Genomic DNA, 22,865 nt, shown 5'->3' on the forward strand with positions numbered 1-22,865 from the left:
GTCCTTCCCCAGCTTAGGAACTGGGGCAACAATAGATTCGTGCCAGCATGTGGGAACATGACCATCAATCCAGATGCGATTATAAGTACTAAGAAGAAAACCTTTACCCGCAGGAGAAAGGTTCTTCAGCATCTGAATATGAATAGAATCAGGCCTCGGAGCAGGGAACCATGACCGGGCAAGTGCACTTTCTAGTTCCCGCATGGTGAATGAGGCATTGTAACTTTCATGATTCGAGGAGTGGAGGTTAAGTGGCCTTGCTGCCTCTGTCTGTTTACATGAGAGGAAGGCAGGGTGGTAATGAGCGAAGCTCGAAACCTCTGAAAAAAATCGGCCGAAGGCATTGGAGACATCCTCAGGGGCCACAAGGACATCATTCGCGACCATCAAGCCAGAAACTGGTGAGTGGAGCTTAGTGCCAGATAGCCGGCGCAGGCTACCCCAGACAACAGAAGAAGGAGTAAAACTGTTGAAGGAGCTTGTGAAAGCAGCCCAGCTGGCTTTCTTGCTTTCTTTAATAACATGACGACACTGCGCAGGTAATCGTTTATAACTAATACAATTCGCCATCGTAGGGTGGCGTTTAAAGGTGCGTTAAGCACGTTGATGAGCATGTATAGCGTCTCTACATGCTGCGGTCCACCAGGGGACCGGTACGTGACGTGGAGAAGAAGTAGTATGAGGGATGGAATATTCAACAGCAGTGAGAGTGACTTCCAAGAGGTGTGCGACCTGACTATTGCAGCTTGCGAAGTTTTGATCCTGAAATGTTGCCCTGAAAGAGAAGAGCCCCCAGTCTGCTTTGGAGATGTTCCAACTAGTTGAGCATGGAGATGGGGTATGATGCAGGAGATGGATAACACAAGGGAAGGGGTCACTCGAATATGTATCAGAAAGAGCGTACCACTCAAACTGACGTGCAAGTTGGGTAGTACATATAGAGGGGTCTAAATGGGAATAGGTGTGAGTTGTGTCCGAAAGAAAAGTAGGGGCACCAGTATTGAGGTAGACAAGATGGAGGTGGTTGAAAAGGTCTGCTAACAGGGAACCTCTCGGGCAGGATGCTGGAGAGCCCCAAAGGGGATGGTGGGCATCGAAGTCTCCAGTCAACAAAAATGGTGCATGTAGCTGAACAATAATTTGCATCATGTCTGCCCTAGTAATGGCAGACAATGATGGAGTGTAAACAGTACAAATGAAAATGTAAAAGCGGGGAGAGTAATTCGGCAACTAACTGCAGATCGGTGTGCAATGTGATGGGATCGTAGTAGATATCATCCCGGACCAGCAACATAAACCCTCCATGAGCCAGAATACCTGCCACAGGGGGTAGGTCAAAACGCACAGAGGTATAGTGTGCCAAGTCAGTACGATCACATGGGCGTAGCTTCGTTTCCTGGAGAGCTACTACGAGCGGACAGTGCAAGCGTAGCAGCAACTTTAAGTCGTCTCGGTTGGAGCGAATGCCGCGAATATACCAATGAAGAAGTGCCATCGTGAGAAGAAAAAGGAGAAGCAAGAAGGAGTCACCTTAAAGGCTGCTGAGAGCCTGGCTTCGAGCGAGCACTGCTGCTGCCATCAATAGGTAGTGTGTCATTGTCCATTTTTTCAATAGGTTCGTCGGCCACCATGTTAAGATGGTCGGGAGGGGAAGCTTCCTCCTCCGGTGAATGGCCAGAGGTTCGGCTACCAGCGGTGCAGCCAGGCGAAACGGATGATGGCCTGGGGCGGCAACCGCTGGGTGGTGCAGGAGAAGAAATGCGCCGTGGTGGAGAAAGAGAACTTTTCTTCCTATGAGCCTACCTGGAAGGTCGTTTAGTCGAAGTACTGGCTGATGGCTGGGAGTTCGGGGTACGTAAGAAGTCTTCACGGGATGGTTCCTTCTTGAAGGCCCGTGCATCTGACTTCTAGGTCTTAGTCTTGGCAGAAGCTGATGAAGGTACTTGCGTCTTAGGGGTGACGGGAGGAAGAGGAGACTTTGACCGGGCGATCTTAGCACTGGCCGAACGGACAACCGTAGCGATAAAGGTCAGATCACCTGTCTGCGTTGATACCTCCCTGGTAGGCCGAGGAGAGGCGAGGACAGTACTGTATTTCCCCACTGGGAGCAGCGTGGGCTTCCTACTAGCAAAAAGCTTGTGAGCAGCCGAGGTGGACACTTTCTCTTTGACCCAAATTTCCTGTATACAGCGTTCATCCTTGTAGATGGGACAGTCGCGAGAGGACACTGCATGGTCACCCTGACAGTTCACGCAACGAGGAGACGGAGGTGGACAGTCACCCTCATGGGCATCCCTGTCACAAGTAACACATTTAGCCGCATTAGAATAAGACTGGGGGGTGTGGTTAAAATGCTGACACTGGTAGCAGCGCGTAGGTGTCGGGACATAGGGGCGAACAGAAATAACCTCATAGCCCGCTTTGATGCGCGACAACAGCTGAACACTATCAAAGGTCAAGAAAAGTGTCCGGGTCGGTACAAGGTCATTGTCGACCTTTCTCATGACCCTACGGACAGCCGTCATGCCCTGCTCAGCAAGGAAAGACTGAATCTCCTCGTCAGTCAATCCGCCGAGTGATCTAGTAGATACCACAACAAATTCAAAGTGCGATGAGCCTCCACCCAGACAGGGAACATGTACAGGAGTGTGGCCCAAAGGAGTTTCTGTGCCTGAAAGGCACTCTCAGTTTCCAACAACAAGGTACCGTTACGCATCCTGGTACAAGACTTGACAGGTCCGGCTATGGCATCTATGCCCTTCTGAATAATGGAAGGGTTGACAGACGAAAAATCCTTTCCGTCCTCAGATCTAGAAACTATGAGGAACTGTGGGGCAGGTGGTAGTACTTTTGTCACTGGTGGCTGTTCAAGTTTCCGTTTTTGGGCAGAAGTTGAGAGAGAAGAAGGGAAATCCATTGCGGATGAATCCCCCATGATTTCCAGTGTCTCCGATGGCGTGCTCCTTCCGTGTGGGGACCCTCTCAGAGGGTGCTCCCGCCTTAGGTGAATGTTTACACCTCAGGTCATACCTCCCACGAAACGGACGGAGGGACCAATCGGCATGGTCGGAAGGTGTCAGCTCGGGCAATCACCCCTCCCCGGGCCTGGCCTTTACGAGGGGGTACGCACGGGCCCTACTTGTCTACCCAGGGTGGGGAATTACGCTTTACCCCGTCACCGGCTACGCGTGCGAACACGTGGGTCGGCCTTCACGCATGCACAGGGAGGAAAGAAGAATAGGAAAAAAAAGGGAGAGGGGGAGAGAAAGGACAGACTGTCTCAAACGATGAGGTGGAGACCATAGAGTGGAGCAGAAGGCAAGGAGAAGAAGGCAATGTAAAAAGTAAGGAAGACAGTGAGAGAGGGAGAAGGACAAAGAAAGGAAACAAAGGAAGGAAGAAACCAAAATAAGCGAAAAACCAAAATGACCACAAATGTAAGTCGTTGAACCGTCCGTCTCCAGACGCAGGCGCAAACTACCCTCTTGAGGGAGAGGGACTCCTTTTAGTCGCCTCTTACGACAGGCAGGCATACCTCAGGCCTATTCATACCCCGGACCCGCAGGGGGGATACACATTGATGAAAAGCAAAACTTTCATGCACGTATAGAAATCATCGGCTGGAGAGACATTAAAATCCTGAACCAAATAGCAACCACTGACTAGAGAAGTTTTCAGCTGCCAGTAAGTACAATAAGAACATACCACAATGCACTCTTAAATGCTACTGTGGGCTTCAGGTCGCGCATTTTGGGCTCATAGGGCCAGCAAGGTAAGGACAGTACAGGTTATACACTGAGTGCACAGAAGTGTACTCCTACACCTGACAGCCGCATACAGAACAATACCAACTGAGGTGATGCTGATGATACTACGCTTGCTATCTCTAGACCTAGCAATAAGAAAGAGATGTGCACAATTTTGGATGGAAAAGGGCAAGAGAATGGCAAGAAATATGGGACAGTGCCGAAGCAGGGAGGAGAACCCACCCGTTCCTTCCTAACATAAAAGAAAGATAAAGAGTGTCATACTTTCTTCCGACCAAAAGAGTTATAAGTAACCTGTTGAGATATGGTCCATATCCCTACTACTTACTGAAAATACGACGACACACCGCGGACACTTTTGTATGTGGGGCAATCAGTATGCCGGACCCATTGTCTAGGAATGTGCCATTAGACAAGAAGAGGCCATACATCTTGACAATAAAACACATAATGGCTGAACATCCACTGTAGCAACATTCCTGAAGCACTGAGGAGATGAGCCTCATGGAGGACCAGAAAGGATTTGCTGAGACCCTGACAGCCATCACCCAATCTCTGTACCTCGGATCACAAAGCAGCTGAGTCCCTTTGAATCCCGAGTTGAACCTCAGTGCTCCAGGGCTAAGTATCTGGGCAAATGGGAAATCTAGCTTGGTTCCGATACCTAGTACAGTAGTGTAATGTGGTGCAATGTAGTGCTACATGGTGTACTGTTGTACAGCAATGTAGTTCAGACTTATAAATTACAAAATTTTTAGGATAGCATAACAAACCAGGAGATGTGCCTTCTGGATTCCAAATGAACATGTATCTGTGCACCAGATGGCCAAAAAGAGTATGTCGACTTTTTCTTTTTTTAAAAAAATATTTTCTTTTTTACGTACACATTTTATGTAGATTTTTTCCTCTCAAAAGGCCATAATGCTTAGTTATACTAACACATTTGAAATTATTTTACAATATTATGTGCTATATTCATGCCAATTCACATGCAGCAATTGATAACACACTAAATGAAAACAGCAAATAAATAATGTTCGCATGCTGTTCACTGGTATGGCAGCAGAAGTTAAGCATTTTCTCTTCACTGTGTAGAGTTAATTGCAGATAGAAAGAAACCAAAACAATAAACTATTTCAGATTTTTTTTTAAAAATATGCACTTAATTTAAATTGTTTTAATCTCATACTCTGAGTATGTAAATAGAATGACAGCAAGAGTAATTTATTCATTTTTGCTTGCTGTGTTTCCAACGTTTTCCTATATTTTACACTTTCTTGCAGTTATACTTTTTTGGGTCAGGTCACTGTAAAGTGTAAAGCGGGGGGTTTACTATGTACGTAAATAAATGGGATAGTGACACACACATACAAAGATGGTGGTATCATGTACACAAGATATAAAAGGACAGTGCATTGAAAGAGTTGTCTTTTGTACTCAGGTGAGTCGTGTGCAAAAGGTTCCCCGTCATGATTATGGCCACGCAATGGGAATTAATGGACTGTGAGTGAGGAATGGTAGTTGGAGCTAGAAGCAAAGGACATTTAGAAAGTGTTAACAAATTCAATATTTCAAGATCCACAGTGTCAATAATGTGCCACGAAAACCAAATTTCAAGCATTGCCTTTCACCACAGACAATGCAGTGACTAAAGGCCTTCACTTAACAATCAAGAACAGTGACATTTGTGTTGTCAGTACTAACAGACAAGCAACACTGCATGAAATAACAGCTGAAATCAATGTGGGATGTATGATGAAAGTATCCATTACGAGAGTGTGGTGAAATTTGGCATTAATGGGCAATGGCAGCAGATGACTGATGTGAGGGCCTTTAATAACAGCATGACATTGTCTGCAGCATCTCTCCTGCATTTGTCACCACATCAATTTGACCCTAGATGATGAAAACAATGGCATGGTCAGAAGAGTCCCAATTTCTTTTGGTAAGAGCTGATGATAGGGATTGAGTGTGGAGCAGAGCCCACGAAACCATGGTCCCAAGTCTATAAGGCACCGTGCAAGGTGGTGGTGGCTTCTTAATGGTGTGAGCTGGGTTTACATGGAACTGACTGGGTCCTCTGGTTCATGTGAACTGATTGTTGCCTGGAAATGGTTATGTTCGACTACTTGGAAACCATTTGCAACCATTCATCGATTTCATGTTCCCAAACAATGGTGGAATTTTTATGGAGACAATGTGATATGTCACAGGGTCCCAACTGTTGGCTACAGTTTGAAGAACATTCAGGACAATTTGAGAGAATGTTTTGTCCCTCCTAATTGTCCAAGATGAATCCCATCAAACATTTATGGGACATAATCAAGAGGTAAGCTCATGCACAAAATGCTGCACCAGCAACAATTTCACAATTATGGACAGCTATAGATGCAGCATGGCCCAATATTTCTCCTGGGGACTTCCAACGACTTGCCGAGCCCATGCCACACCGAGTTGCTGCAGTAAGCCAGGCAAAAAGAGGTCTGACATAATATTAGGAGGTACCCAAGACCTGTGACGTCAGTGTGTATATACAGGGTTAATCACCTAAAACTCGCACCACAAATACTGCGGAAATAGAGAGAACTACTGATGTGCGGTTTTCACAGAATGTATTGATAGTCAGGGGCTCATATTGTTAGCCAATCAACAGATTGTAATAATACATAGAAAGCGTATTTTTTTCTGCACACATACACTTTTCTAAATGGGAAAATACCTACTGACATTTACAAACTAAAAGTAGGGTAAATTAGAATGTTAGTGGTGTTTGTTGCAGGATTCTAGTGCAACTCATTTATGAGATATCTCATTTTGAAAAGTTTCCACACCAACACTCGTACAATACCTGTAGTAGCGCACACTAATGAAGAACACAAGTGCATACACAAGTTGTGTGGATTCTTACGAGTAATAAGACAACTGATAACAAGGTTGTGTTCAAAATGACCAACGGCAGCATCAATACAAGTTTTCAGTCTGGCATGGAACAACTGCTGCACCCTTACTAGCATTTCAGCAGAGATGTCTGAGTAGGGTGCGGTAATACATCATTATCATTGGATGTAGATCGTATGTCCTTGTAGACAGAGTCTTTCAGTTTTCAACACAGAAAAAAAGTCTACAGGTGTCAAATCTGGGGAATGGGCCAGCTGAGGTACAGGTCCTCTGCATCCAATCCAACACTTTGGAAACAATTTGTAAAGAAATTCTATAGTACTTCATACACTATGGGCTGGACAAGTATGTTGGTATCACGAGTTCCTTCTAGTCTGCAGAGGAACAGCTTCTGGCATCCATGGACGATGGTCCATTAGGTGTCTGCAATACTTGTTGCATTCACTGTTCAGTTTATGAAAAACGAACCTATGAACTGATGGTTCACTGTCAAACCCCACCCATTTCCTTCCCATGGCCACTGACGTGCTACAGTGGTTTACCTGGCTATGACTGATAAATGTGGCTTTAGTCACTAAACAAGGTACATGATACATCTTGAGTGCCATGTAGTAATGCTCATGTACAGAAGTTATCACAATTATCACAATATTTCCATGCATTTTTTGATGGAGAGAGATGTGATGGGGATGGAACAAATGTCGATGGAGAATGCGTACGACACTAGTCTGATTCATGCCACTTCCTCAAGCATTTCCATGGGTGCTAATGTGTTGATCAACTGCAAACAGCAGCATGAACATGAATTTCCTCCTCTTCCGTTGTCACTTGTTTCCTTCTGTTACAGTGTCTAGGTGTTACAATGCCACGCTGATAAATAATTGCCAAGATGATTGATGGCTATTGGGATATCTTGCCGCATACACTGAACAAGAATGAACTACTTTATTTCCACACTCTACATACACCACGAGTACCTCAGCTTTTTCTGGATTGGTAAATCTCATCGTCCACTTGTGACGAAGCAAGCTGGGATAATTTTAATTCCTCTCGTTTCGCCATCTGCCTCCTTAAATTCAGTTTGTTACTTTTAACTATTTACCATTAGCGTAAGCGAATATAATCTGCATTTTCATACAAGAGAAGGGTGGGCCCTCAGTTTTAAAGTAAATAACACCAGATCTAATTTTGTGCCTTGTTTAATATATGTAACTGATTTTCTAATTTATTTTGACTATTCTTAGTTAGTATCTTTCAGTACAGGGTGAAATCAGTAACTGTTTCGTAATTTAAATTCTACTTTTGATGTATAAACAAATATAAATTCTGTAATAATTGTAAACATTTGGAAGACGAAATGCAAGCATTCTTTAAGTATTTATTTGGCTCTATTCGAAAACGTTAGCACAGCCAGTCCTTAATTAATTCCAAACTAATTAACAGTTTTGTCAAAAGTATTGTTTACATAAATATATATGTATGTTACTTTCATGATTTAAACAAATAATTCAGCCTAACTCTTGCAGTGGAAGAAACTTAACAAGAACCAATCTTTCTATGTATTCAGTTAATTTAATGAAGTAAGTTTTCAGTTAATTTAATGAAGTAAGTTTTAATTTTAATTTCTGTAAATTTCACTTCGAACAACGTACAGTTTCAGATATATAAGGGCCCAATTTCCGGTCATGAGTCAGTCGGTCAACGGCCAAGTTTCAGATGAGAAATCTGAGTTGGTTAGAACACCACAATGCTTCACCTTAACTGTGGAATAAGTGTTAAACAATTAGGCCGTGTGTAAAAACAATGACAGTGTCTGCTCCATACGTAAATGATTATTCTTCAAGAACTGTGAACTTGTGGTTAGGTTTTACTGCTTGTAGATGTTCAATAGTACACTACTGTAGCAGTACGTGGAGTTTCACCTGCAAACTATTAACGACACTTACCAAAAGTTTAACAATAGTGCACTGGCCGTATAACTGTGTATTATTGAGCAGTTGTGAACAGTGAAATTAAAGTACTGTGAAATGCAACTGTGCACCTCTCGGCTACATTATTTACAGCAGCCAGTGTCGGAATCCACAACCTATTTTTCAGCCAGTGTAGCAACGCAGTACATCGACATTGAGGACAACAAACGAATAAGAGATAAAAGCAGGCAGAACTGCTACACACTCATGACCCACCGCTTGGACTGTCACACACTGGCTGATTGGCACACAGGCATACTGTAAGAAAACATAACATCATACCTAATAACTATGCAGGCTGAATGGCATGAACAAATGTAGTGTGGAAACTTTTCAAAATACAATATCTCATAAATGGCTTGCATTAGAATTCTGCAAAAAATACCACTGACATTCTGATTACCCTAATTTTAGGTTGTGAATGTCAAGAGGCATTGTTCCATTTAAAAAGTGTATGTTTGCACAAAAATACATTTTCTAAGTATTATTACAATCTGTTGATTGGCTAACAGTACATGCCCCTGACTACCAATCTCCATTCCATGAAAAGTATATAAAAAGGAGGGGGGAGAAAGAGAGAGAAACAGGCGGCAGGGGGGGGGGGGGGGGGGGAAGGAGGGCAGGATTGTATTATCTGCAACCTACCTAATGATATAGTTTGGTTTATACATTTTTCATACGGGAGGTTAACTTACCTCAGTATAAACAGTCTACCTCATATTTTACCCTTACTGAAATTTGAGAAAGATACATAAATGTACTGTAGGACTGTCATCATGCGGAATCTGTCACCTTCACTGATAATCTATCCACATGCTTTCCATTCTTTTTTTGAGGTCATCACTCTTCTTATGGGTTTGATGTGGCCCGCCATGAATTCCTCTCCTGTGCCAACCTCTTCATCTCAAGGTAGCACTAGCAACCTACATCCTCAATTATTTGCTGGATGTATTCCAACCTCTGTCTTCCTCTACAGCTTTTGCCCTCTACAGCTCCCTCTAGCACCAAGGAAGTCATTCCCTCATGTCTAACAGATGTCCTATCATCTTGTCCCTTCTCCTTGTCAGTGTTTTCAACATATTCCTTTCCTCTCCGATCTGCACAGAACCTCCTCATTCCTTACCTTATCGGTCCACCTAATTTTCAACATTCGTTAGTAGCACCACATCTCAAATGCTTCAATTCTCTTCTGTTCCAGTTTTCCCACAGTCCATGTTTCACCACCAAACAATGCTGTGCTCCAAATTTACATTCTCAGAAATTTCTCCCTCAAATTAAGACCTGTGTTCGATACTAGTAGACTTCTCTTGGCCAGCAATTTCCTTTTTGCAACTGCTAGTCTAGTTTGATGTCCTCCTTGCTCCGTCCGTCATTCGTTATTTTGCTGTCTAGTTAGTAGAATTCCGTAACTTCATCTACTTCGTGACCATCAATGCTGATATTAGGTTTCTCTGTGTCCTCATTTCTGCTACTTCTCATTACTTTCATCTTTCTTCAATTTACTCTCAATCCATATTCTGTACTCATTAGATTGATCATTCTATTCAGCCGATCATGTAATTCTTCTTCACTTTCATTCAGGAAAGCAATGTCATCAGCAATTTTTATCATTGACATCCTTTCACCTTGAATTTTAATTCCACTCCTGAACCTTTCTTTTATTTCCATCACTGCATCTTCGATGTACAGATTGAACAGTAGGGGGGAAAGACAACATCCCTGTTTTACAACCTTTTTAATCTGGGCACTTAGTTCTTGGTTGTCCACCCTTATTATTCCCTCTTGGTTCTTGTACATACAGTATATTATCCATCTCTCTCTCTCTCTCTCTCTCTCTCTCTCTCTCTCTCTCTCTCTCTCTCTCTCTCTCTCTCTCTCCAGCTTACCTCTATTTTTCTCAGAATTTCGAACGTCTTGCACCATTTTACATTGTCGAACGCTTCTTCCAGGTTGACAAATCCTATGAGCATGTCCTGAAATTTCTTTAGTCTTTCTTCCATTATCAACTGCAAAGTCAAAATTGCCTCTCGGGTGCCATTACCTTTTCTAAAGCCAAACTGATTGTCATTTAGTACATTAATTTTCTTTTCCATTCTTCAAGCCTTGTTAGCAACTTGGATGCATGAGCTGTTAAGCTGATTGTGCGATAATTCTCACACTTGTCAGCTCTTGCAGTCTTTGGAAGTGTGTGGATGATATTTTTCTGAAAGTCAGAGGGTGTGTCACCAGACTCATACATTCTCCACACCAACGTGAAGAGTCGTTTTGTTGCTACTCCCCCCAATGATTTTAGAAATTCTGATGGAATGTTATCTACTCCTGCCTTATTTGATCTTAAGTCCTCCAAAGCTCTCTTAAATTCTGATTCTAACATTGGATGCCGTATCTCTTCCAAATCGACTCCTGTTTCTTCTTCTATCACATCAGACATATCATACCCCCAATAAAGGACTTCAGTGTACTCTTCCCACCCACCTGTCCTCTTCTCTGCATGTAACAGGGAATTCCTGTTGCATTCTATATGCTAACATCCTTGCTTTTAATGTTACCGAAAGTTGTTTTGACTTTCCTATATGGTGAGTCAGGCCTTCTGACAATCATTTCTATTTTTTATTTCTTCACATTTTTCATGCAGCCATTTCATGTTAGCTTCCCTACACTTACTATTTATTTCATTCCTCAGCGACATGTATTTCTGTATTCCTGAATTTCCGTGAACATTTTTGTACTTCTTTCATCGATCAACTGAAGTATTTCTTCTGTTACCCATGGTTTCTTCGCAGTTACCTTCTTTGTACGTATGTTTCTCTTTCCAACTTCTGTGACTGCCCCTTTTAGAGATGTACATCCCTCTTATAGAACTTCAAGCCTGTCTCGTCATCCCTTAATACTTCTGTATCCCATTTCTTTGCACACTGATTCTTCCTTACTAACGATCTGAGTCTACATCTGCTCCTGGGTACACCTTACAATCCAGTATCTGATTTCGAAATCTCTGTCTGACCATTATGTAACCTACCTGAAATCTTCCCGTGTCACTCGGACTTTTCCAAGTATACCGCCTCCCCATGTGATTCTTGAACATAGTATTCACTATTACTACTGAAATTTATTACAGAACTCAGTCTTTCGCCTGTCTCATTCCTTGTCCCAAGCCCGTATTCTCCTGTAACCTTTCCTTCTACTCCTTCCCCTACAACTGCATTCCAGTCCCCCATGACTATTAGACTTTCATCTCCCTTTATGTACTGTATAATCCTTTGGATACTCTTGTATATTTTCTCGGGCTCTTTATCTTCAGCTTGGGATGTCGGCATGTATACCTGAACTATCATTGTTGGTGTTAGTTTGCTGTTCATTCTGATAAGAATAACCCTGTCACTGAACTGTTCACTGTAACACACTTTTTGTACTACCTTCCTATTCATAACGAATCCTACTCCCATTATACCATTTTCTGCTGCTGTTGATATTACTCTATACTCATCTGACCAGAAATCCTTGTCTTTTTTCCATTTCACTTCACTGACCCTTTCTGTATCTAGACTCAGCCTTTGCATTTCCCTTTCCAGATTTTCTAGCTTCCCTACCACATTCAAGCTTATGACATTCCATGTCCCGACTCATACAATATTATCCTTTCATTGATTATTGAATCTTTTTCTCACGGTCACCTCCCCCTTGCCAGTCCCCTCCTGGAGATCCGAATAGGGGACTATTCTAGAATCTTTTGCCAACGGAGAGATCATCATGACACTTTTTCAATTACAGGCCATATGTTCTGTGGATACACATTATGTGTCTTTAACGCAGTGGTTTTCATTGCCTTCTGCATTCTCATACCATTGATCATTGCTGATTCTTCCACCTTCAGGGGCAGTTTCCCACCCCAAGGACAAGAGAGTGCCCTGAACCTCTGTCCACTCCTCCGCCCTCTTTGACAATGCTGTTGGAAGTATGAGGTTGACTTCTTATGCCGGAAGTCTTTGGCTGCAAATGCTGATTAGTAATCAAAATTTAAGCAGCGGACAGTTTTGAATCAAGGACTGAGGACATTTTGATTACTAATCAAAGACGCTACCACTAGACGGGGCCTGTGTAGATGAAGCCAGTGGTGTCCATTCTGTAGGACTGGCACAGATCTTTGTCTTATGGCCCACCAGTGAAGTTCCTCCCAGGGCGGGATTCTTGGAGTGGAGGTGGGAAGGGTATCTGTCTAAAACTGAAAACCCAACACAATGGAACCATGGAATGGTTCGACTCAAAAGAAACCAGCACATGCATTAAGACATTTATGCCACTAGGATGAAAGACAATCAATTCCTGTTTCACAGAAATTAGTTGGCCACTGCAAAGATCCACAACCACACCCACTCTTGCACTTCCTCGTCCGAGCAAAACCAATGGCCACGCATCTCTTTCTTCAGGTCACTGAAGATGTGAAAATCATACAGTGAACAACCCAGGCTGTACAGAGGATGTTGCCAGAATTTCCCAACCAAACTGCTGAAGTGCAGCTTCTATCTGATATGCAGTGTGAGAGCAAGTATTTGGTAAGGAAGATATGGGATGTCTCCACTGTTGTCTTTGCCCTTTGCCCTCAGGCTTGAAATGGTTGGACCATTTAAGGCCACACTGATTTCCTCCAACTGCAGGGGCCCTCTGCTCATTGAATTCCTTGAGCATGGAATCAAAACCAATGTGCAATGCTAAGAAGACACTTTGCAGAAACTGTCATGTGCCATAAGTCAAAACATCCAGCAATATTGTCAGACAGAACCATCCTGTTGCATGATAAGGATCGTCCCCACACTGTCAATAAGATGAAGGCTATGCTTCAGCTTGGGAAACACTAAAAGTTTCTCTATGCAGCTCTGATCCCTCACCATACGATTTTCACACCTTTGGCAAGCTGAAAAAAGAGGGGTGGGTGTCAGTTTTGGTGAGACAAGGAAGTGAAAGAGTGGATGCGGTTGTGGATCAATCAGTGGCTGACCATGTTCTACAAAACAGGAACCAATGGTTTTGTCTCCCAGTGGGATAAATGTCTTAATGGGTGTGGTGATTACTTCTGAATGGAACCATTCCATGGTCCCATTGTGGCAGTTATTTGGTTTTCATTTGACTGCCCCTCACATACAACTTTCCTAGACTTATTTTTTTTTCCTTCTCTCTTCTCCACCAGGAGTACCAAGTCTATCCCTCCCTCCCTCTTTCCATAATCAATAGTTTCCATTGCGAAAACCCTTCTCTTCTACATATATTTAAACCTGATTCCTCAGTACTGACTGAGATGTATCAACACACAAGTAGCTTCTAGACAAACTAAATAATGTTAAATTCATATTTACTTGATTACTACTGGGAAGAAATAATGTTTTTTGTGTATCCTGATTTATCTGAAGTCCACATGTATGTGTAAATTAAAACTATGTGAATATAAATGAACTAAAGTACCATAAGAATTGGTTAGAGACAAGTTTATCTGGTTTTGTGCCATACTTAGAGAGTTTCAAGTGAGATTACATGAGTTGCCATAGCATAGAACTACAAGTCAATGTAATTAAAGAATTACAATCAATATTGAGTTACCAGAATGAGATTTTCACTCTGCAGCGGAGTGTGCGCTGATATGAAACTTCCTGGCAGATTAAAACTGTGTGCCCGACCGAGACTCGAACTCGGGACCTTTGCCTTTCGCGGGCAAATGCTCTACCAACTGAGCTACCGAAGCACGACTCAGGCAGAAGTAAAGCTGTGGGTACCGGGCCTGAGTCGTGCTTCGGTAGCTCAGTTGGTAGAGCATTTGCCCGCGAAAGGCAAAGGTCCCGAGTTCGAGTCTCGGTCGGACACACAGTTTTAATCTGCCAGGAAGTTTAATATTGAGTTAGTTTGCTTTTACTACTCTTACAATAATTCTGTAGTTTTATCTCAACTGTCAGTTTGAAATTGCACACTGAGATTATTGTGGTGTTCCCTATAAAGAGGCATTAATAAGAAGTCATTGTATTTGAGGCCACAAATATATGTCAAATTAATATGAGAAGTTTCCAGAATGAGATTTTCACTCTGCAGCGGAGTGTGCACTGATATGAAACTTCCTGGCATATTAAAACTGTGTGCCAGACTGAGACTCGAACTCCGGACCTTTGCCTTTCGCGGGCAAGTGCTCTACCACTTGCCCGCGAAAGGCAAAGGTCCCGAGTTCGAGTCTCGGCCCAGCACACAGTTTTAATCTGCCAGGAAGTTTAATATGAGAAGTGTTATATTCATTTTTTAAATTGGATATTGTGTTGTACTCTTGATTTCCAGGGACTGCTACAGAGTATGGAAAACCAAGTCTGAGCTTTTCAAGACTGGTGGTCATGAAGAAGTAAATGGGGAGTGCATTCATATCCTGAAAAAATGGTTCATGAACAAATTAAACATTCACAATCAATGGGAACACCACAGACATAAGTACTGAGGAGCCTTTGTGAGAATTTATTATAAAATTCCTGTTCTTATATAATTATGTATTACTTCTATATAATGCAATACCCATTCCACTTACCTCAGATGAAGAACTTATATCAGGAACTTTACCACGTATCCGTCTCTGTATGTCTTCCTCAACCTCCTTCAGCATGCCTACAGCTCTCTGTTCTGTAACATCTGGTATGAGACGGTATCCATATACCATTGGCTGGAAATCTTCTTCTTCAAAAACCTGAGCCCTAGAAAGAGTTTCCCAATATACTGTGGAAACAGTGATAAAAAGGCAGAGATAAAGTAATAGATCTGCATTTTAGAAAGGATACTTAATATATGAATGTGTACTTCACATTTTTTACAACTTTGCCTTTTGTTTCCAAAACATGTACCATGCCACGTAGTTCAATACTGAAAATTATTACATACCTGTTAACAAAATCTTTTATGACATCAACTATTTTAAACACACATATGCTGAAAGCTTTAATTGGACGATCTTCAATTTGATGTGGCTTATGCAAGTACAAATTTGTGAATACAGTTTGAGCTAGAGAATGCCCCTCAAGCCAAGAAACCAAACAAGCGAAGGTAGAATCAATTATTCCAATCTGTTCTGCTATGCTTAGATCTTGAACTTTTAAGACTCCGCCCTGTAAATAAAATTATACACTTATGAAACTAAAAAAGTAGCTTACAGCAAACATTTGCTAATTTGGCAGTAAGTGCACAGCTTAACAAGGGATCAAAATAATTGTCAATTTCCAACATTTATCTTAACTATCAGACCAAAAAGTTTTGAGACTGATTTAATAAAATATAAAGAAAAGTTAAGATGGTCGTTTTAATGCTTTTCATGCTACACAGTCTACCCCCAACATAACTACAACACACAGAATGTTCATGCAACCACGTGAAACTGTCAGGAAAATCAATCTTTGGGGTGACATTCAACTCACACATTACATTCACACTTTTTTCAGTCCTGACGAACTGTCGTGGACCCATTCTGCACTGTTTTCCTTTTGTGGTAGGTTTGTACTGATAATACTAAGTCTCATCACCCATGATGTCCAAAGTTTTTCATTTCAATAAACTCACAGAAGAGATGACCTGTACACGGTGGCAGTCAGCCAAGGAATATTTTAGGGAATTAGTTTCAAAAATTTGTTTCAAAGGCCCTGGGAAATCCTTACAAGTTTTCTCCCAGAGCTACTTTCACTGTGCCTACGTGACACAAGTTACCTCTCTTTAAGAATCAAGGTTATTCTGTCCAGTTAAAGCTGCTGAAAATAGACACATTGAGCCCTATGCTGAAATTGCTAGTGAATTCATGCCTTTGGTTTTAGCCAATAGCATGCATGGGATACAGGTCACTTGTGTGAACACTGAAGGATTCACAGTGCAGAACACCAAACAGAGAGTCCATTAATCACATGATCTAAGGTGGCAGAAACCAAGGGGGGGAGGAAAAATAAATAATAATAATAAAAAAAAGCAGTCCACCCAAGAGCACGGAAAAACGGACAAACACAGAGGTAAAAGCAATGTCGGGGCACAAGGAAGAGGAAAGAATGGGGAGGGGGCTACGGCAAGAGCAGGGGCGCCCCATACATGCTATGCATGTTTGAGCACCAGCACCGCTCCTGACTCTTTCCGATCCCCAAGCTATACCATGATCACAACACAATGGGGACAACACCTGGGAAAAAGACACAAGAAAAGGGGAAAATGTATGGGAAAAAGGGAGGGAGAAACCAGCTACTACGGAGGCAAGGCCAATGCTAACTGAGAAACTCCACTTCCCAAGGGAAATGCAAGGACTTAAACCTGGGAGGACAAACCACTTTCATGAAATAAACCAAGGACAGACATAACCATGCAAGGGTCATGCACTAACACCCTGGACAAAGAAGGTGGGAGGGCGACTTATTGTGGAGAAAAAAAAAACCATGTGTCAAACTATTATGGCCAATAAGAAGACAGCAGAAGATGGTAGATTCCTGCAAGGAGAGACAGAGGGAAGAGTACCACATGATGCGAGTTTCCTTGACTGTACGCAGTTTATTAGACAAGGGGGTAGTCGCCCTACAGTCAGTCCACAACTGAGCAGAAAGGGATTTGACGTAAAGCCACAAATCCGCCTCTGGACATGTCATGAGGAATGGAGCATAGGTGGCCGCCATCCATCCATCCATCCATCCATCCATCCATCCATCCATCCACCCCCCCCCCCCCACCCCCCTCCCCTCCCCAGCCAGACAATCAGATCAGCAAGTTAATTACCTGGGATACCTACAGTCAGGAGCCAAAAGGAAATCAACAAACAGCAACAGCACCACCAAGATCGGCAAGAAGGTCAGGGATGGCAGAGACCAATGGGTGACAAGGGAAACATCGAGTGATGGCCTGAAGGCCACTCATTGAGTCCATATATAATAAAACTCGGGTGAGGAAGAATCATTGAATATAGCAGAGGGCCTGATTGATGGCAATCAATTCTGCAGGAAACACCCCCTAAATGGCAGGTAAGATATCATGTTCTGTGCCAACAGAATATATGAAGGTATGTCCCATGTGACCAGCAGATTTAGAGCCATTGGTGTACGAAACAATGGCATCCTGAAAATACCATAAGAATGTTCGGAATAAACAACCCAACATCTTTGGAGCGATGGTGGCCTTTGGACCCCAGTAGAGATCCACCCAAAGGGGGTGTTCGGGAGAGAATGTGGGGAAGAGGACAAAGAGAGGAGACGGAAATCACAGAGGAGAGAAGCGAGGCAGAGCACAACTGGTAAACCGACCTGAGGGTGGGCAATAGGCGGGCGATGGCTTGAGGCCACAAAAAGAATAGAATAGGAGAGATGAGCAGGGGAAGAGCAACAAGTGATGGCATAGGAAACCAGGAACTGGGACTACCGAACCAAAAGGGGATGGATCTAACATCAACCAGAAAACTATCGACAGGTCTAGTGCAAAAGGCACTGATAGCTAAATGGATCCCACGATAATGAAACAGGTCCAAGAGGAGCAGCATGGAAGGGGCAGTTGATCCATAAACTTGACAACCATAGTCCAGACAAGACAGAACTAATGCCCAGTACAGGCAGAGAGGGGTTGAATGACCCACAACTCAAGAGGTGTGGGCAAGGAAGTGAAAGACATTGAGTTTACGAAAACATTCAACCTTCAGACGATGGATATAGGGCAACCAAGAAAGCTTGTTGTCAAAAAGAAGACCCAAGACATGGAACTGGGGGACCATGGTCAGGTGTTGGGTGTTGAGGTAGAGCACTTGATCAGGATGGACCACTGTGACAGAACTGTGCTACCCTCAACTTAAGGGGAGAGAAATGAAAACGTTGCTAGAGTGTCCACACAGAAGCATGCTGGATGGCACCATGGAGCTGTCATTCTGCAGGGACCACCACGTGGCAACTAGTCCAGATACAAAAATCATCCACACGCAGACCAGGGGTGGCAAACAGTCCAATAAATGTTACAAGTCCATTAATATTGATGAGAAAAAGAAGGACTGTGACATGCCATTCTCTTGGGCCTGTGGAGAGCAGAGAACGGTGCCAACCTGAACTCTAAATGACCTGTGGGACAGACAATGGCAAATAAAAATAGGGAGGCATGCCTGAAGACTCCACTCATGGACCGTAAAGAGGATATGACGACACTAAGGTGTCTCATAGGCCTCACGAAAGATTGAAGAGAACTGCAATTTCCAACTGAATCAGATGATCGATAAGACTGTCCTCCCCAAAAGCCACACTGGTATGGAGACAAAATGGCTCAAGATTCAATGACCCAACTGAGCCGATGAGCCACCATCCATTCAAGTAACTTGCAGGAGAGACTGGACAAGCTGAATGACCGGCAACTATCAAGGGACAATGGATCTTTCCTGGGCTTTAGGACTGGAAACACAATACTCTCTCTTCACTGTGAGGGGAAAAATGTCTTGGAGCCAAATACGATTCGACACCTAGAAAATATATTGACATTGTGAAGTATTGAGGTGTTGAAGCAACTGATTATGAATGGAATCAGGACCAGGGGCTGAATCATGGTAAGAAGAGAGGGCCAGAAGAAGCTCCCATTCAGTAAAAATTTTATTGTAGGATTCCACTTGACAAGGGGTAAAACATAAGTGGGAAGCTTCAGCACACTGTTTCAAGAGGTAGTAGGCAGCTGGATAGGTGGCCGAAGCCGATGCTGTTGCAAAATGGGTCACAAAGTGTTGCAGGAGAACTGATGGATCTGTACAAAAGTCACCAAAAGGAGCAAGGACCAGAATGGAAGACAGCACAACTAATGCTATATCTGAACATTATGGGTTTGTTTTTCCTACTTATCCACATTAACTAACTTACTTTTTTTTCCCTAGCTGACATTAATCACACCAACTAGAAAATTTGTCTGTCATTTTGCATCCTCCTAGTCACTTAACTTTGACATCTTACCATACACCACAGCATCAGATTGCTGACCACCCTTTCTGTCATATCATTTATGTATATTGAGTACAACAGCAGTCCTATCATACTTCCCTGGGGCACTCCTGACACCATGAACTACTTGTTCAGTTCCTTTAATTTTAAACTGAAGCCCAAAAATATTCATAACACAGTGCAGTGGAGCAAGACTTAAGTTGTAGAAATCACACATGGCTGCAACAGTCTCAAAGTTCCTTTTATCCAACCTATGATTTCCCCTAAATCCCTCAAATGAATGCAACATTGCCATAACAGCTCACAGTCAGCTCCATCCTTTTTTGCACAACTAAGCTAAAGTTTAGTCTCTAAAGAAATTGTTTTATAGGACATTAAACTTCAACCATTGTTAATTTTTTATTTATTCTAGGTTTAAAATTATTTTGTACTTGCAGAAAACATATCTACATGACTAAGACTGTGATTCTAGCATCATAAGAGTTCTTCCACATTGTATGTTGTTCCAAAGCATCACTGACTACTATGAAATTTCCAAAATATCACCCCCTCTGCAATCATAGTACCCATTTTCTGCCCCCTATCCAGCAATAAATGCTTATGTGTAATACACATCCAACACTCATGGTTTTTAAAAAAACAAACCAGAACAATCCTTTTACTTCAGTTAATTGTAATGTCTTTCCTTAGTGTTGACTGTCAACAGCCATCATGTATTAACAATATACCATGTTACAACAAGAGAATATATATAGTTACTTTAACAACATAACCATGCAAGCTACTGTCAGTAGCACTGTTTTAACTTCAGTGGTATGACAGTGTTTCAACAAACAAAACATATAAAAAATTGTTAGCTGTATGCGGTGTACAGTGTGGCTATTTAAGATACTGTTATATCTTACTACACGAGGAAAATTAATAACAGATAAACATAAATAAATAATGTTTCTACCTTTACAGCCTGGTCAAAATTTAGTGCTGTTTTGTTTCCTCTATTGCATAACATGCCAGCATCCATTTTGGGATCCATCATTTCAATTGCCGACATTGCTTCAAATAAACCAAACAGTTCATCGTGCAGAAGTTCACCCAACTCTAGGCCTGTTTAAAAGAAATAATATCAGTATCCTATCACAGAAAATAAAAAATAGTATCTTCCCAAAAACATTGAATATAAATATTACACAGTTGTAACAGTATGAAAAGGAAAATTCAATTTAAAATGCAGATGACAAGATTGGCCAGAGTCTATATTCAGCGAGCACTACTCTCAGTGACAATTGTGCTAGTAGAAAGACATAACTATAAATCACAGCATTTCTAGCTTTCAGAATAAGTTTCTTCTACAGGCAGGAAAGAGGAATTGGTTACACATATTAGAGAGAGAGCTGAAAGCAGAATCAATACTGTAATTAAAGAATGATAAATAGAAGCCAAGGAGAAAAAAATGTACATTAGGGAGAAGTGGGGGCAATATGACAGCAGAATCAATTCTTCCTACTTCTAAATGTTTGAAAAGAAGACCTGACATTACACTGTATTCTCTAGACCTTGAATACTTCAATACATTACTCTGTCTGCCATATAAACCTCTCAAATCAAGTACACAAATAAACCTCTCAAATCAAGTACACAAATGTATCTTTCCCCGTACCAACCAAAGGGCACTTCCCTTGCCATTCTAAACCACCACCTCATATCGCTTGATATTCTCAGAAAATCATTCTTCCCCAAGGTTCCAACCCCCTGCAAACATGCTTGCTGTAAAATGTGCCCCATGAAACCATCAACTGCCACATACTCAAGCCCCATCACTAACAAATTGTATAACACTGAAGAAGACAAGTGAAACTACACACAATATTTAACTGTTGATACTGTTCACTCCACAGCTTTCATTAGGGATCACCAAATTGGCAGAACCCATGAATAGACATATAAGAACTATCTGCCTTAGAGAGGTTAAGTATCCACCTGCACTGCAGCATGATTTAAGCAAGCTGAGTGCATGCTATAGCACATGGGCCATTTGGATCTTCTCAACCAAGACCCAGTATTCAAAACTCCAGAGATGAGAACTTGCTCTCCAATAAATCCTTTCACCCTGACACTTACAGGATGCAACCTCCATTAGCCTACACCCCCCCCCCCTTCCATTCCTATGTTCATGTTTGTTAGTATTTTATCTTATTTCATTATTTACTTGTTTGTATTCTCTCCCCCTCTCACATTCCCATGCACCTTTCCCCCTTTCTTTTCCTTGTTTTCTACTAATTACACTTAAGTTGCATTATTTGATCCACTTCCTCTCATATTCCATGTTTGATTCTCATTCCCTCTCTTGTCTCAAATTCACTAATGCACTAATTACAACCTCCTTCCTACTCTCTCTGTTGTCTTTTCCTCTGTCCTTTATTCCCTTCCTCCCCATAATAGGCAATTACATCTTCCCTAGGTTTTGAGTAACATCCCCCATTCCTTGCCACCTACCACAATCAATTCTTCTTTCCTCTCTTGAGAAGGAACATTTTTTTTCCAAAAGCTATGATCAATTTTTATGCAGTTACATAGGCAGTACTGAAACTTGCACCTCTTGAGTGTAAGTACTGACCTGTCTTTTGTGATTTTAATACCGCTGTAATTGTATGGAACACACACACAATCACTTAAAAAGTAGTTTGAGTTTATGCTGATATAGGAGGATTTATGAATTGCCCACTGAATTAATTCACAACTTTTAAAGGATATGCTTTCCACCTGTTTTTATGGTATTTCCTAAAATATTGCTGTGAGTGAGAAAACTTGAGAGACAGGAAAGGAAATACGTACCAACATATGAATTGCACTGATCAACAAGAAACATGAATTTTTCCAGTGGACAGAATTCCATTAATGCCAATGACCTCCCAAATCCAGTTGGTCAAGTATGAGAAAGTTATTGGCCTGTCACTCAACAATGCACAGAAACCGTGGAAAAATGTCACCAGGATGGGTGGATAAGCGATGTTAACTCTAGCCACTATCACTAGTAAGTTACGAGTGTGATATATTGGGTCACTTCACTGAGTGAAATACGAAAAAATTGGGAATTATAAAATTCCCTATTTTTTCATATTTGGTATAAACCAAATTTCAGCAACTGAATATTAAATTTACAACAATCTTACAAAAAAGAACACCAAATAATAAAAGTAATACAGCATAGGCAAGTCACCGAGAAATTCTGACATGCAATAAGGCTTAACTGACTTTTCTAAACAAACATTTCAGCCTCTGCCTATATTGACCACTCA

At 42.0% G+C, this 22,865-nt stretch overlaps 1 protein-coding gene and 1 non-coding gene across 3 annotated transcripts in view; one reads left to right on the top strand and one right to left on the bottom strand.

Annotated features, from left to right (window-relative positions):
- The window catches only part of LOC126262436 (N-alpha-acetyltransferase 35, NatC auxiliary subunit), a 135,169-nt gene that overhangs the window by 61,505 nt on the left and 50,799 nt on the right, over positions 1–22,865 (bottom strand). For both annotated transcript variants that reach the window (XM_049959082.1, XM_049959083.1), the window contains 3 exons: positions 20,525–20,673; positions 15,536–15,759; positions 15,189–15,351 (listed from right to left, as the gene is read on the bottom strand). In XM_049959082.1, coding sequence (XP_049815039.1) covers positions 15,189–15,351; positions 15,536–15,759; positions 20,525–20,673 — 536 coding nt within the window. The remainder of the gene's footprint in view (positions 1–15,188; positions 15,352–15,535; positions 15,760–20,524; positions 20,674–22,865) is intronic.
- Positions 14,415–14,489, top strand: Trnas-cga (transfer RNA serine (anticodon CGA)). The gene has a single exon. It is a non-coding gene; the product is annotated as a tRNA-Ser (tRNA).

This window comes from Schistocerca nitens, chromosome 6 (assembly GCF_023898315.1).
Source record: "Schistocerca nitens isolate TAMUIC-IGC-003100 chromosome 6, iqSchNite1.1, whole genome shotgun sequence".
NCBI classification, from domain to species: Eukaryota; Metazoa; Arthropoda; class Insecta; order Orthoptera; family Acrididae; genus Schistocerca; species Schistocerca nitens.